The following is a 14,524-nucleotide window of genomic DNA, read 5'->3' on the forward strand; positions in this document are numbered from 1 at the left end:
ACTGCTGTTGGTAGATGTACACGTGCACCTCATATAATGTATATTGGCAATGCTAAACTTATAGTTACATCCTTACCAGCTGGGTACTGTTGACTTTAGACATACAGACAGAGCCTTCATATCCGTTAAAGCTCAGTGTCTGTTTTATCACCTCAGTGGGGGAGGAGGCTCATGCAATTGGTATTTCCTTATGGAGAGCATCACCCATGAAACATGAATATAACTTCTGTTTTTGAGTAACTCCATCAAATGGATGCTGCACCTTGCTTGTTGCATGTCCACCTTCAATCTTAGTAGCTGTTCTTGATATATTTAGAGTGCTCCCTGCTTCGTGTTCTACAGTGAACAATATAAAAGAAATGGAAAAAGGTTCTGAAATCTGTGTTGTGTTTCTCAGGGTTCTATCCACCCAGACATCGGGTTACTGTGTCATGCAGCCCCTTTCACGCTCTTCGTCCAACGCCAGCAGCTGCTGCAGTGGGATACGGGAGAACGAGACATCGGAGGAGGAAGACAATGATGGGGTAAGGCCGAGGGAAGTCTCTGCTGTACATTCACTCCAACATCACTTTTTCATTTGATTGCTTCCGCATCTCTGTGCTTGTAGCTTCTTTCTTCTCTTGTTGAACAAACATTGACCAACAAGGTGAAAATGCAAGATGTAATTTGTTAAACATTTGGCCAGGTTTGGAAGAGGTGGCTACTATATCAGGTAAATTGAGCCATTTGATGGTGTCAGGTAGCAAATTATTAGGCTCTGGATATTGGTTTAGTTCTGCAGGCCACATCCCATGAACGACATTTGCAGTGTAGGCAGATCCACTGAAACCCTGACATAAGGTTCCACATCTGCATGAAGTGCCTGCAAGGGCTTACAAGTACTTGTCAGGGTTGGTGCATCCTTTGACCAGCCACATAAAATACTGCAACTAAGTCAATAACAGGATGTCTCCTTTCACCCACTTCATCTCACACATAAACAAACAAATCTTCCCGTTCCTGTCTGCCTTCCACTCACTGCAGTGTCTACAGTATCATTTCCATTAACAATGTGCTGCATACATTTCCTATTTGGCAATTATAGTTGACTAACCTTCCCTTCCATTCCCTTGCCTTCCCTTCCCTCCACTCCCATCCCTTCCCTTCTTTTTCCTTCCCTCTGCTCTCCTCTCTTCTCTTCTCCTCTCTTCTCCTCTCCTCTCTCCTCCTCTCCCCTTCTCTCCCCTCCTCCTCTCGCCTGTCCTTGCTTCTCCCCTCTTCCCCCTCCCTTTTCTTCTCCTCTCCTCGCCTTCCCATTCACTCCCCTCCCCTTTTCTCTCCTCTCCTCCTCTCCTCTCCTCTCCTCTCCTCTCCTCTCCTCTCCTCTCCTCTCCTCTCCTCTCCTCTCCTCTCCTCTCCTCTCCTCTCTCTCTTCTCACATCCCCTTTCCTGTCCTCTCCTGTGCCCTCCCCCCCTCCCCTCTCCTCTCCTCTCCAGGAAATGATGAACTGCTCAGATGGTCAGTCAAAGCGGGACTCCCTTGGCCAAAGCGGGTGGTTTGACGATAGCGCTTGTACCCCCAGCAATGGCAGCTCACCAGGTATCTACACAGCTACACAGCTCAATATCAAGATGGTGGTTATTAAATCTCTTCCTCATAGTCATGCTGCAGTATTTCTGATCGTATTTTATTGTTCCTGAATGCCCACTTGTTTCCTCAGTGAGAGTCAGAGGAAGCAAACATACTATAGCCTGAGAAGCTAGACTTGTGCAGGTTAGATGGACCTCAGGACCTAGAGCAGAAAGACAGTAGACACATAGCAGCCTATCATGATCCACACCCTGGAGTGTAGACTCAAGCAAACCGTCCTCAGCATGTCGCTGTACCTTCGGTCTCACTACGGTGAGGTGGAAGTGCCTCAAAACATCGATCATGTGTTAATGGTCACAAGCCAGATATGAAGTTCCAGGCCTTAGTTGAATATTCAGATTTTGCAGTCTGACCCCGAATATAGACCGGATTTAGATTTCGCCAGAGAGATTACTCTGTTACAAGAGTGACGGATATCCCGTCTTCTAAAAAATAAATCTTATTATATCCTTTGGGATTTATATTTTGACAGGCGAGATATCCAACACCGCTGTGACAGAGTACCCCGTCTGCCAATATCTAAATCGGGCCCTATGTGTTATTTAGTTTATCTCAAGTATCATGGGGGCTTATTCCGCAAGCAATGGCCAATGGTCTAAAAGTCCTTTCCTCTCTCTTGGGGTTTCATATTGTGTGTTTCTCTGACCACAAAAAGGAGGATTTGAGATCGAGGCTATAACCAATCAGTCTTCTAAGATAGGGTGACTACAAAAGTAACTGCACCCAGCACTGGCGCAAATGCAACACGAGCAATGATCAAAAGTGAGTCACAGTCTCACCGCACAAGCCCACGCATCAGAGAGGCAACCACTGGCCACTCAACTGGAACTAGACAATAGAATTTCTAAAATCCTATTACACAGTACAGTGATAACACATTTGAAATACGCATATAATGAAGAGTGATGTGAAACTAGTGAAGTGAAGGTTTCAAAAAAACATATGTGACCTGGCTGACTGTCCTCTTCTACTCTCATTACACACCAATTTTCTAGCAGATAACTACAATTTATCAGAAATATCAATATGGAAGCAAAGCTTATTGAAGTCTGTTTTGTGTATGACATTGAGGTTAATGGAAAATAATAGAAAATATGTAGAAAAGACAACCTTTATTTGCATGTGTGTGAATGTGCTGGTTTGTGCATGCCCAGTGACAGAATAAAAACTTCTAGAATTTAGTATTTTCCTGGTTTCCACATAATTTCTTGACCTTTCTTTTAGTCACCAAACTCCTCCGCTTTGGAAGCTCTTCTGAGTCAGAGGAAAAGGTGAAAGACAATGAGACCGACTCCCAGCGCTATATTCCGGTAAGTGTCTCGCTAGCTCTCATGCTCTCCCCTCCCCTGCTGCTGCAGACAGGAGTAAGGATGGCATGTGTAGGTTCCTAGGCTACTAGCTTAGCGAGTCCTATGGGTGGAACAGAATTTGGCTAAAAGAAGACATTTCCTTGTCCTGCAGGCCTCCATTTTGTGCTGTGTGTGATGTCATCGCTGGAGGGGTGTCGCAGTGCATGCTGGGTAATGCACAGGTAAATGAGGCAGGAATATGGCACCCAGTCCACATAACCCTGGCATTGTTTTTCCCTTAATTGTGTCATCCAAGTCGGATAAATTATTGGGATGTCTGTATTTGTAATAGAATTTTTTTTAAGTAAATGTATTTGAGCAAGCAGTTTCTTAGAGGAGAGTTGCATGAAATAGATAATTGTTCATATTCTCTTAAACCTAGAGTGCACAATCTGAATGGTGTTGGATTGTGTTGGAGTGTATCAGTCCTGAGAAGCAAATACGTGAAGAACACATCAAGCATGAAATATCTAAGAGCCCTTAAACTGGAGAGAATAATCAAATCATCCCTCTGCAAGACCAGAGATGAGGAGAACCAGAATAAATTAATGGCTATAAACAAAAACCTCACTGTAGCTAGATTGTGGAACAGAACTTCTCTGATGAAGCTACAACTTTTATGTAGACAACGTAGATGAAACTGTAGACCAAAGGAGTTGGTGTTACAAATCTTTGAGTGTCTACCTACTAGCCATGGAAGTCTGTGAGACATCAGAATAAAGGAAAATTGAGTTTGTTTCTTGATGGAAGGAGTCGATGATCACAGACTACTGGCTGCATTATGTAATCAACATACATTTCTGGAATTGAGTTATAGGAAAACAAAAGACATATTGCTGCCTACTACCCATCTGATCTTATACTGAATGGGCCTCAATGACTCCCTGAAAAATAGAGATCCTGGGTAGTGGTTGCAGGTGCCCAGCGTCCACCCGGAAATAAAAATACTCCACTTCTAGTTAGTTAGTATGTGATAACTATCATGACTAGCCACTGAAGGCAGCTGGCTTGCCTAATGAATCGGGTCTGCTTTACAGAGCACCCTAGATAAATGCCAACCACTCTGTGATGCCATAGCATCCTATTACCTGTATCTCTTGGTGGATGAAGCCTCATCCTCGTAATAGTTTTAATCCAAGCAAAGTGGGACCAAATGGAAAAAAGAACCATCAGTTTGCAATTATTCTTGGCCACTTAAGCTCGTCCCACATGCCACAACCCAGTTCGATGGCCGGTTCCTTGGAAGACACCGAGATTTCACTTTCACTCCCAACTCACCTGACTCCTAAAATGAATGGAGTTGGAGACTACATAGAAAATATTCACATGCAATATTAGGGCCAGATGTATCAAAGGGTTTTACCCATTCTGTGTCTATGGGAAAATGTGTTCGTACATATGGCCCTTAGGCCCATATTTATACTTTTTTAGCGCCGCATTTGCACCGCTTTCTGACGCAAAAGCGGCGCAAACTTACAAAATACAATTGTATTTTGTAAGTTTGCGCCGCTTTTGCGTCAAAAAATGACGCAAATGCAGAGCTAAGATAAGTATAAATATGGGTCTTAGAGTCCTCTAGATTTTACTACTTGGATTTGGGACAACACTGAGGGCCCAATTACATGTCAGCTGGTACTTGCAATTCAGTCTAGATCACCAGTTACCAGCCAAATTAGTATCACAAATCTGTGGGAACTCTGCAGGTCAGGAGAGGGGATACAGTGATTTTACCACTATTGAGCATTGTATCAGGTGAGTGAAAAGTAATTTACCACAGCAAGGTTCTCACTTAAGTTCTACCCGCACAACCACAGCGACCTTGCCCTATAATTCCAACATGATGTATGCAGTATTATATTTTTATCATTGTCCTTCATACCTTAATTTAATCCATGTTAGTATTCAAAGTTGCTCCTGGAATTCACAGTGTGCAAGAAAACTTCATTTAGGTAGTTTTTGGAAGTTGTGGTATTCCTATATATGTTGCTTATAAATAGGCATTGCAGGTATTGAGGTTAAAATGGACTCACTTCTTAGGGACTATCATGACATTAGACCCCTGTCTCTATCCTATTGAGGTTTTGGGAACCCTGGCTTTGGGGGGGGAGGGGGTTAATGGCATCATACTTAAGGAATTAATTTGAGTTCTTCTTGTTCTTTAAAGAAAATCTAACTCTCCTTTAATCTCTGTGTCTTGGTCTTCTCCTTACATCTGTATCTCTTTCCAATTACTGTTCAAAATATGTGTGCCACTCCATGGAGCACCACACAACACCCTAAAAACCACATGAGATGCCTCAAACCATGCAGCACATTCTGCATCTCACTGCACCAAAGAACTATTGCCAATTTGAGTCCATTCATTGCAAAGCCCAGAGGAGGGCATGCACAACAAATACCAGCTCCACACAAGGTCAGTGAGAATACCTGTCGAAACATACAAAGACACTGGCGCTCGCAAAGCACCCAAACAGCAAACCCATTCACATGTGTATCATGTGTTTCTGCACTGGTTAACATTAAGTCCTAGAACTACCCACCACGGGGTAAACCCTCAGCGACAGTGACATCATCAACGAGAACAAATCCTCCTCAGCAGCATCTTCCTTGCTAGATCAACCCTAGATCATGCTATAAACAGAAACAATGACCATAGGTTGTAAAAAGTGGTGAAAACTGGGCTACATACAAACTGTATCATAACATAGTGCTCTTCATTGCATATGCTTCCATCTCTCTCCCATGCTGCTGTGTGAATGTCTTCCTTTCAGCTGCCTTGCCTTGCCTTCCACTGTGACTGTTACCTCTTTGTGTACCAAACTCTTTCAACATAGGTCTGTCTTCCTTCTTGCTCTGTCTCTGTTTTACCCTGGCTTTTTGTCCTCTGGTCATATGTGTTTCCTCAGATGGTAATGCATGCTCTTCTGTCCTTGCAGGATATCTGTATGAAGTAACTATTCACCTGCCCCTGATCCCATGCGGCCTGAGCTGCTGATCTGGGGGCATTTAGTGAGAATTGGGGGTCCTTGATGCACGCCCATGCTGAGGAGACGTTGCACCACTCTTAAAGGAAAAAAGAGACGACCATCAGGGTATCATGGGAGACGAAGCCGCCATCTTGAGTATCTGTGGAACCAGTGCATTTCAAAATATGTGCATCATGTTGTTGGCACAGTCTGAACAGAAGCGCAATTTGCTGAAAGCGCATCTTCGTCAAACTCTTCCAGAGTTTGAGTCAATTGTGTGTGCTTCATCAGAAGAAAATATTTCCCCATTTTCCATTTAATCCCTAGTCCTTGTGAACTCTATTCCATGCCAAATATATATATATATATATATGAATATGTATTTATTTTCATACCAGTAGATAACCATATATAAGTGTATTGCTCTCCCAACTTCAAGTTATCTGTGGACCAATGTATTCCTGTAGCTTATGGACTCTCAACACCAGGAATTCAGTTGTATAAATGAAGGCCTTCTTAGCAAGTTTCTAAAACCTCTGAGGGAAGAACACTTGGGAATGAGTGCCTGATAGTTGGCAATAACAAAAAGCTCAACTTAATGTATAATATGTGCTGTGTAGTGAATCTAATGTAACCAAGCTATACTGGTAGCACAAAGAGGCTCATCACAAGACTTAATAGAAAATATATCTTTATCCTGCACAAGTAGTCACTTTAAGGAACAGGCAGTTCTCTACCCCTAATAGGCAGCTATATATCCTGCACAGGCAGTCAGTTGCTTTGAAAAGACAGCTCTCTACCCCCAATAGGCAGCAGAATTTCCTGCACAGGCAGTCAGGTGTATTCCGCAGGCAGTGTTCTACCCTGAAGAAGCAGCCACTTTCATTGAATAGGCAGTAAACACTTCACCCTGAACTAGCAATGTGTCTATGTTGAACAGGCACTTCTCTACTATGAAAGTGCAGTTCTGAGCAAGCAATTGTGTAGCCAGCTTATGAAGGATCTTTAGGGTGATGCTCCCTGCATAACAGCCCATTGTGTACATTTAACAGCTTATTGAGTGTCATGTGCAGACACGTCTGTAAGCTGAATACTATATTCCTTATCCTGGACAGACGCTTTGTATGCTGAACTATACATTAGCTAAACTAGAGAGCCACTTCTATGTACTGACCATTACGTTCTGCATGCTGGACATCTGTTGCCGTATGCGGAACATTACGTTCTGCATGCTGGATATCTGTTGACATATACTGAACATTAGGTTCCATATGCTGGGCATCTGGTGACATATGCTGGACATTACGTTCTGCATGCTCAACATCCTTTGACTATGCTAAACATTATGGGGCTTATTTACAAGCCTCTAGAGCTGCCAGTGCGTCACTTTTTTTATGGGAAAAAGTGACGCATAGGTGGCGCAAGGGGCTTGTAAATAAACCCCTATATTCCATATGCTGAACAACCGTTGACGTATGCTGAACGTTACATTCCATATGCTAGATATCTGTTGATGTATGTTGAACATTACGTTCTGCATGCTGGACATCCATTGACTATGCTGAATGTCACATTCCATATGCTGGACATCTGTTGAAGTATGTTGAACATTACATTCTGGACATCGGTTGACTATGCTGCACGTTATATTACATATGGTGGAAATCTATTGACTATGCTAAACCTTACGATTCACATGCTGGACATCAGCTGACATTTACTGAACTTTATGTTCTGCATGCTGGACATCCGTTAACATATGCTGAATGTGACGTTCCTAAGCTGGAGACCTGCAGAGATACATTGGACTTTCCGTTCTTCATTCTGCATATAATTTGACTATACTAAACGTTACATTCTGTATGCCGGACACCCCGTTGACTATGCTAAACATTAAGTTCTGCATGCTGAACATCTGTTGACTATGCTGAACGTTACATTCCGTATGCTGGACAACCGTTGATTATGCTGTTCATTTTGTTCTGTATGCTGGGCATCTGTTGACTATGCTGAATGCTACTTCCGTATGCTGGATATCTGTGACTCATGCTGAACATTACGTTCTGCATGCTGGACATCCGTTGACGTATAGGACATCCGTATGGTATACTGAACATTGGGGTACATATGCAGGACATCCATATGGTATACTGAACATTGTGGTACATATCCTGGATATCTGTTGATATATGCTGAACATTATGCTCCATATTCTGGACATCTGTTGACTATGCTGAACAATAAGTTATGTTCCATAAGCTGGATATCTGTTGACATATGCTGAACATTTTGTTCCATATACCGGATGTCCACTGACTATACTGAGCATTACGTTCTGCATGCTGGACCTCAGTTGATTTTGCTGAACATTACTTACATATCCTGGACATCTGTTGACATATGCTGAATATAATGTTCCATATTCTGGACATCCATTGACTACACTGAACAATAAGTTACGTTCCATATACTGGATATCTGTTGACATTTGTAGAACATTTTGTTCCGTGTACTGGATGTCCGCTGAATATACCGATCATTACATTCTGCATGCTGGACCTCAGTTGACTATGCTGAACGTTACTTCCGTATGTTGGACATCTGTTGACTATGCTGAACATTAGGTTCTTCTTGCTGGACAACCGTTGACTATGCTGAAAGTTACAGTCCTTATGCTGGACAACCGTTGACTATGCTGAATGTGATGTTTCATAAGCTGGACTTCTGCAGACATATATTGAACTTTACCTTCTTCATTCTGAACATACTTTGACTATGCTAAATATTAAATTCTGTATGCCGGACCTCCGTTGACATATGCTGAACATTACTTCTGTATGCTGGACATCTGTTGACATATGCTGAACATTAGGTTCTGCATGCTGGACATCCGTTGACTATGCTGAACGTTACATTCCTTATGGTGGACATGCTGATCATTTTGTTCCTTGTGCTGAGAGTCCATTGACTATGTTCAACATTATGTTCTGCATGCTGGACCTCCATTGACTATGCTGAATGCCACGTTCTGCATGCTGGACATCCGCTGACGTATACTGAACATTATGTTACATATGCCGGACATCTGTTGACATATGCTGAACATTATGTTCCGTATTCTGGACATCCGTTGACTATGCTGAACATCAAACTGTGTTCCATATGCTGGATATCTGTTGACATATGCTGAACATTTTGTTCTGTATGCTGGACATCCATATACTGAACATTATGTTACATATGCAGGACATCCGTTGACTATGCTGAATGTTACCTTCTGCATGCTGGACCTCAGTTGACTATACTCAACATTACTTCTGCATGCTGGATAGCCGTTTACGTATACTGAACATTACTTCCGTGTGCTGGACATCTGTTGACGTATGCTGAACATTAGGTTCTGCATGCTGAACATCCATTGGCAGATACTGAAAGATATCTTACGTATGGAGGACATCTGTTAACTATGCTGAATGTTACGTTCTGCATGCTGGAGCTCCGTTGACTATGCTGAACATTACTTCCGTATGCTGGACATCTGCTAACATATGCTGGAAGATATGTTACATATGCAGGACCTCCGTTGACTATGCTGAACATTACTTCCGTATGCTGGACATCTTTGACTTATGTTGAACATTAGGTTCTGCATGCTGGACATCCCTTGACGTATACTGAAAGATATGTTAGGTATGCTGGACATGTGCTGACTATGCTGAACGTTTCCGTCTGCTGAAAAGCCACTTGTGTATACTGGACAGCTTTTTCTGTATGCTGTACACTGGATTCTACTTACAGAACAACTAGTTTCTATTTGCAAAACAAGCTTTGCGTATGGAACACAGAAGCATTGTATAGCCTACACACTGAACAGTTAGTTCCGTGCCTCATGTCACATTCTGTCTATTTAACATTAAGGTTTGTATGTTGAAAAGCTAATTCTATATGTTAAGCAATCAGTTCTGTATGTTGACAAGCTAGTAATGTGTGCTGAAAAGTTATCTCTATTTACTGAACATCAGGTTCTGTATGTCAAAAAGCTAGCTAAGTGTGCTACCCATCCATGTCCTGCAGATTGGACAGCCAGCTCTGTATGTTGCAGCAGGATTTCAGTGTGCTTAAGAGCCAGACCTGTGTGCTGAAAAGATCTGTCTGTGTGTTGAATATTGTGTAATATGTTCCAGGCAGCAAGTAGTGTAGGTTAAATACCTTGTTCAGTGTACTGACCATAAAGCTTTTCATGTTTAAAAGCTAGTTATGGATTCTTCACGAGCAGCTCTGTATGTTGTCTAGGCAGATCAGGTCTTTATGTTCAGCATCCAGCTATAAATGCAGAACATTCACCTATGTCTCCTAAATAGCCAGTTCTGAACCTGAATAGTTACATTACTTAATGCTGATCACTCATGTCATCCGGAATGTTAAAGAGCCACTTTGTACCTTACAAACCCAACTCTGAACATTTGAGCTGCCACTTCCCTAAGCTCTGCAGCCATATCTTCATGTGGAGCTGTCAGAAAGACCTTCTAAACATTACATTTTCTTCACTGGATATTCAGTCCTCTGTCAAGAATGTAGTTCTGTGCGTAATCATGCAGTATTGTACTGTGAACCTGTTACTACCTCCAGAAGCATGCAGTGATCTATCTTTCATATAAATGTCCACTTGCACAATCTAACCATGCATGTACATGTTCATTCAGCATTGGCCAGGGTGAAAAACATCATGAGGACCCCACGTCATCTGACCACCTCTTTTCTAAGTTAAAAAAACTCCTGTAAGGATAGAGTAACATACAAGCTGCAGCATCTCCTGGTTAGTAACCATTTAAGACACATCATCTCATAAACTGAGCATAAGTGTGGTCCTGAAAAGGTGTGGGTCCTGGGAAGAAATTGCACTCTCTTTCCCTCGTTCTGATGGCCCTGAGTCATGCCTCTTTCTCGTTAGTAGTCTGCATCAATTCTGACAAATCTCATGTTAGGATCTTTATCTGGGAAGGCAGTACTTGGGTTGTGGCAGCTCAGTTCATAGAAGGGATAGAACATGTGAGAAAGATATTTCCCTGACAGCAGCGGATGTTCGCTGTTACGACACATTGTGGTCCACTCTCCACCTTTTCCCAAAATCAAGCATTTTTGAGGGACTGATTTAAAGTTTAGCAGAGGGGTTACTCTGGCACAAAATGTGACAGCTATCCTGTCCATCTTAACACAAGTTTATTATACCCTCAGGCATTTGCAATAAAGCAGACAGTATATCCGTAATGTTGTGCCACAATAATCAATCTACCAAACCTTAATTCAGTCCCTTAGAGGACAGGTCTACATGAAGTATGGCTTTTTGCCTTTTTTCATTTATCTGCCTTCATAGGAGAAACAGATGTTGGATGAACAGTACCCAAGCAGCACACGTCTGATCTCTGAAGAACTCTAGGAATAACCATTGTCAATTATCAGGTTGCCCAATTCCTACTGGATTTGAGGAACACATATGTTGCAGCATGGAAGGGAATTGATCATCAAGATTGAGAAGGTAACAGATCATCTTTATGAAGAAGTAATCAAGGCACTTTGACAGTTTCTGGCAGCCCAATGGAGGGGAATGTCTGTTGGTCAGCTGTAATGAAGCTCCGGTGAATGAGTCCTGTTGAATAAAGAGCAGACCTGCTGTGGTGGAAGGTGGGTCCCGATATAAAGATCCAGTTACATGAGTAGTCACATTCTTAGAATGATTTCAACGAAATTAAATGCTTCCATAAAAGGCACTCTGGGGAGACCACAAAGTTGCATCCTTCCATCTTCACCAGCTTGCCCTAGCCCAACAACCTCTTCTCCCTCTTCATTCTCCTATAGATTTCTACCACTTATATAGCAAGTAGTCAATGCATCCTCTTGAAAACTATGCTTAGATTCATCAGCAGAAGGACCGTCATATTTGCTGTCCTACTTCATACACCAATTAGATTATGTCTCCTGGGGTATGCTCAGTTTGGTCACCAGCCACCAACTTGTTTAAGTATATAAAGTATTTGCCTTGAATTGTTCTTGCTTCTCCCTCTTCCTTCCCTCCAATGGTCAAATCATTTAATTATTCGGCTTCTCAAATCAACCCCTTTGCATACCCCTCCTCTCAGCATAGTTTTACTCCAAGCTTGAATAACACTCAGATTCTCTGCCAAGCTGGGTTTCTCTCTGTCTAGCATAGATAAAAAATAAGGCTATTACCTTAGCATACAGTCCTGAAAAGGATGCTGGTAACATAAATACAAATATTTAGAATAGCACAAATTTAGACGAGGCAGGTGCCTTTACACCAGCAGTTTTAAGTCCAGCATTAAAAGGGGATGTCGCAAGAACTGATTCAGGGTTGTAGGACAGCAAGGTAGATAAATAGCCAATGCACAGGCCACTACAAGTGCCAGCGGATCTAGGCACCCTTCTTTCATCAAGTGACTGGTTGCTATTAACACGCACCATTAGTTGAAATAGTGCTTGTCATTATAGGTTGCGGCTTTCATTGCCAAATCTAACTTGGATGAGTAACCACTAATTATCTGAGCCACAATAGACTGCTTCAAGCTGGACAGAAGTGGGTTGAATGTGGAACTCACTCATTGTTTCTGTCATCACCACAACATCACCACAACAGATGGTTAATCAGTCCATATAAAGGCTAACACTATCAATTTACCTCTAGCAACAGATGCAGCTCATGTTATAGTCTCGTAGAAGCAGAATCCTTTATATATATGGAGCAGTAAAAAATCCTTCTCCATTCTTCGGAGTTGTTACAGTGATCTCTTTTTTTGTTCTGGTGGCTGCTCTTGTCACAGCAATGCCTGCGAATACCCAACACACTGAGTTGCTAATCCATGATCAGTGCACACGCTTTAGCCACCACTGATGGTTGTCACAAAGGACTCATGTACAGATTTCAGGCATTTCCCAGGGACCTTGGGGGCTGGTGCAGCAGAGAGGTCTTTGCCAGGCACAAGGGGCGGGGGCACTCATCTTGAGAGCTATTTCAGCAATGGTCACCTCAATGAGGTGATTGAGAACATACAAAGCCATCTCTGGGAGCCAAATCATCAGTTCCCTCCAAAGATCTGTTGTCGCAGACCTCTAACTCTACCACGTTTTAACCTACTTGTTAAGGGAGGCTAGCTAAAAGCTAAAGTGAACTGTGCGAGAAGGGGTTGAAGTGTGGCTTATGAGAAAACAGGACGAGACAATAGTGTTGGCACTTTTGTGATGAGGCAGGAAATCTGTCTGATGGAGAGGAAAATGAACTAAGAAAATACGTACCTGATACACCTGTAGAATAGGAGAAAGAAAATCATAAATGTAAAACCTGATATTTGAGAGGCTCATCAGTAAAGAAAGACCTTGGAAGTGTAATTGAATAATAAACATAAAATCCTTGAGCCGGGGGCACAGTGGAGAGTGAGGTGGTAAAATCTAGACAAAGGGGGTGATTTAAATTTTGGCGGATTGAGTTTACTCCATCAGGGGCATGGAATAAATTACTTTATCATCCTGATGGATTCCCTGGCTGCCAAATCTAGAAATGAGTCAAAAGAGGCAGCAATTTCTAAAGCATTTGGAAGAACCTCTGTCAGAGCGGTTCCTGTCAATGCTTTTTTGACACACAGCTGGCTGCGTCAACATGATGGGCCCGCCCTTCAAACTAATGTTTTTGTTATTTCCAAAAATATTTAAATTCGGCGGGTGGAAACTCTATTAGATCACCCCCTATGTCTTCATTAAAGTTGTTTATGAACCATGGTCCTCGCAGTAGCATGCTGAATTTGTCCTCTGTGAAACCAATTCTACTTAACTGACCTCAATGCTATCAGTCTGAAGGATGAAGGGCTACTTGTCAACATATGAAGATCCCATCCAAAGATGAGATAATTGAGAGATGAATTGCCTGAAAGATGTTGGTTTCCAAGTCCTGTCGCACCATCCCAACTTCAGCAATACCATTTGATCCGATGCAATATTGTTTGTGTGCTGGGACCTATGCAAATGTTGTCGTCTGTGAGCTTCTGTTTGCTGTGTTTGTCGCCTTCTGTGGAACTGTTATGTTGAAATAAATCCAGAAATGGTAACCAGCACACATGGTGTTTTCATTAACTTAGTGATCTCATTGACTGATGTTGTGAGATTCCCTGCCAGCGCCATCAGTCGAGGTCACACTTGTCCTGCGAAGACTCACTTGCCACATGTGACCTGCTGCTGATCTTCACCAACCAGTTCTACACCATAGGAGGTCAGACTATCCCCTTCTGAAGCTCTGGAGACTAGAATGCACTTCTGTAACCTGAATGCATGTTGATGGACAAACCCATAGTTTGTGCCTGGCCAAACAGGAATGACTACTGTTTAACCGTGTTTTTATTGTGCATTTTGTTGGAGTCTGCAGTCCCATCATTTAAAGTACATGTGTAATTCACATGGTTGAAGCCAATGCCTCACTGAAGTCTTGAAATTAATTGGTTACAATTAAGGCATACTTTACACCACAGTACACTGCCTTCAACCTCACACCACAGAGCGTGTCTTCCATAGCTCAC

General features: G+C 42.4%; 1 protein-coding gene across 6 annotated transcripts in view; it reads left to right on the top strand.

Moving 5' to 3' along the window:
• LOC138303601 (rap1 GTPase-activating protein 1-like) overlaps positions 1–14,059 on the top strand; it is a 256,978-nt gene extending 242,919 nt beyond the window's left edge. For 5 of the 6 annotated variants that reach the window (XM_069242891.1, XM_069242892.1, XM_069242888.1 and 2 more), the window contains 5 exons: positions 398–524; positions 1,477–1,579; positions 2,855–2,940; positions 3,092–3,161; positions 5,916–14,059. In XM_069242891.1, coding sequence (XP_069098992.1) covers positions 398–524; positions 1,477–1,579; positions 2,855–2,940; positions 3,092–3,115 — 340 coding nt within the window. In that variant the 3' untranslated portion in view covers positions 3,116–3,161; positions 5,916–14,059. The remainder of the gene's footprint in view (positions 1–397; positions 525–1,476; positions 1,580–2,854; positions 2,941–3,091; positions 3,162–5,915) is intronic. The other variant, XM_069242887.1, reaches the window with a different exon arrangement.
• Positions 14,060–14,524: the final 465 nt, after the last annotated feature.

Source organism: Pleurodeles waltl, chromosome 7 (assembly GCF_031143425.1).
Source record: "Pleurodeles waltl isolate 20211129_DDA chromosome 7, aPleWal1.hap1.20221129, whole genome shotgun sequence".
Lineage (NCBI taxonomy): Eukaryota > Metazoa > Chordata > Amphibia > Caudata > Salamandridae > Pleurodeles > Pleurodeles waltl.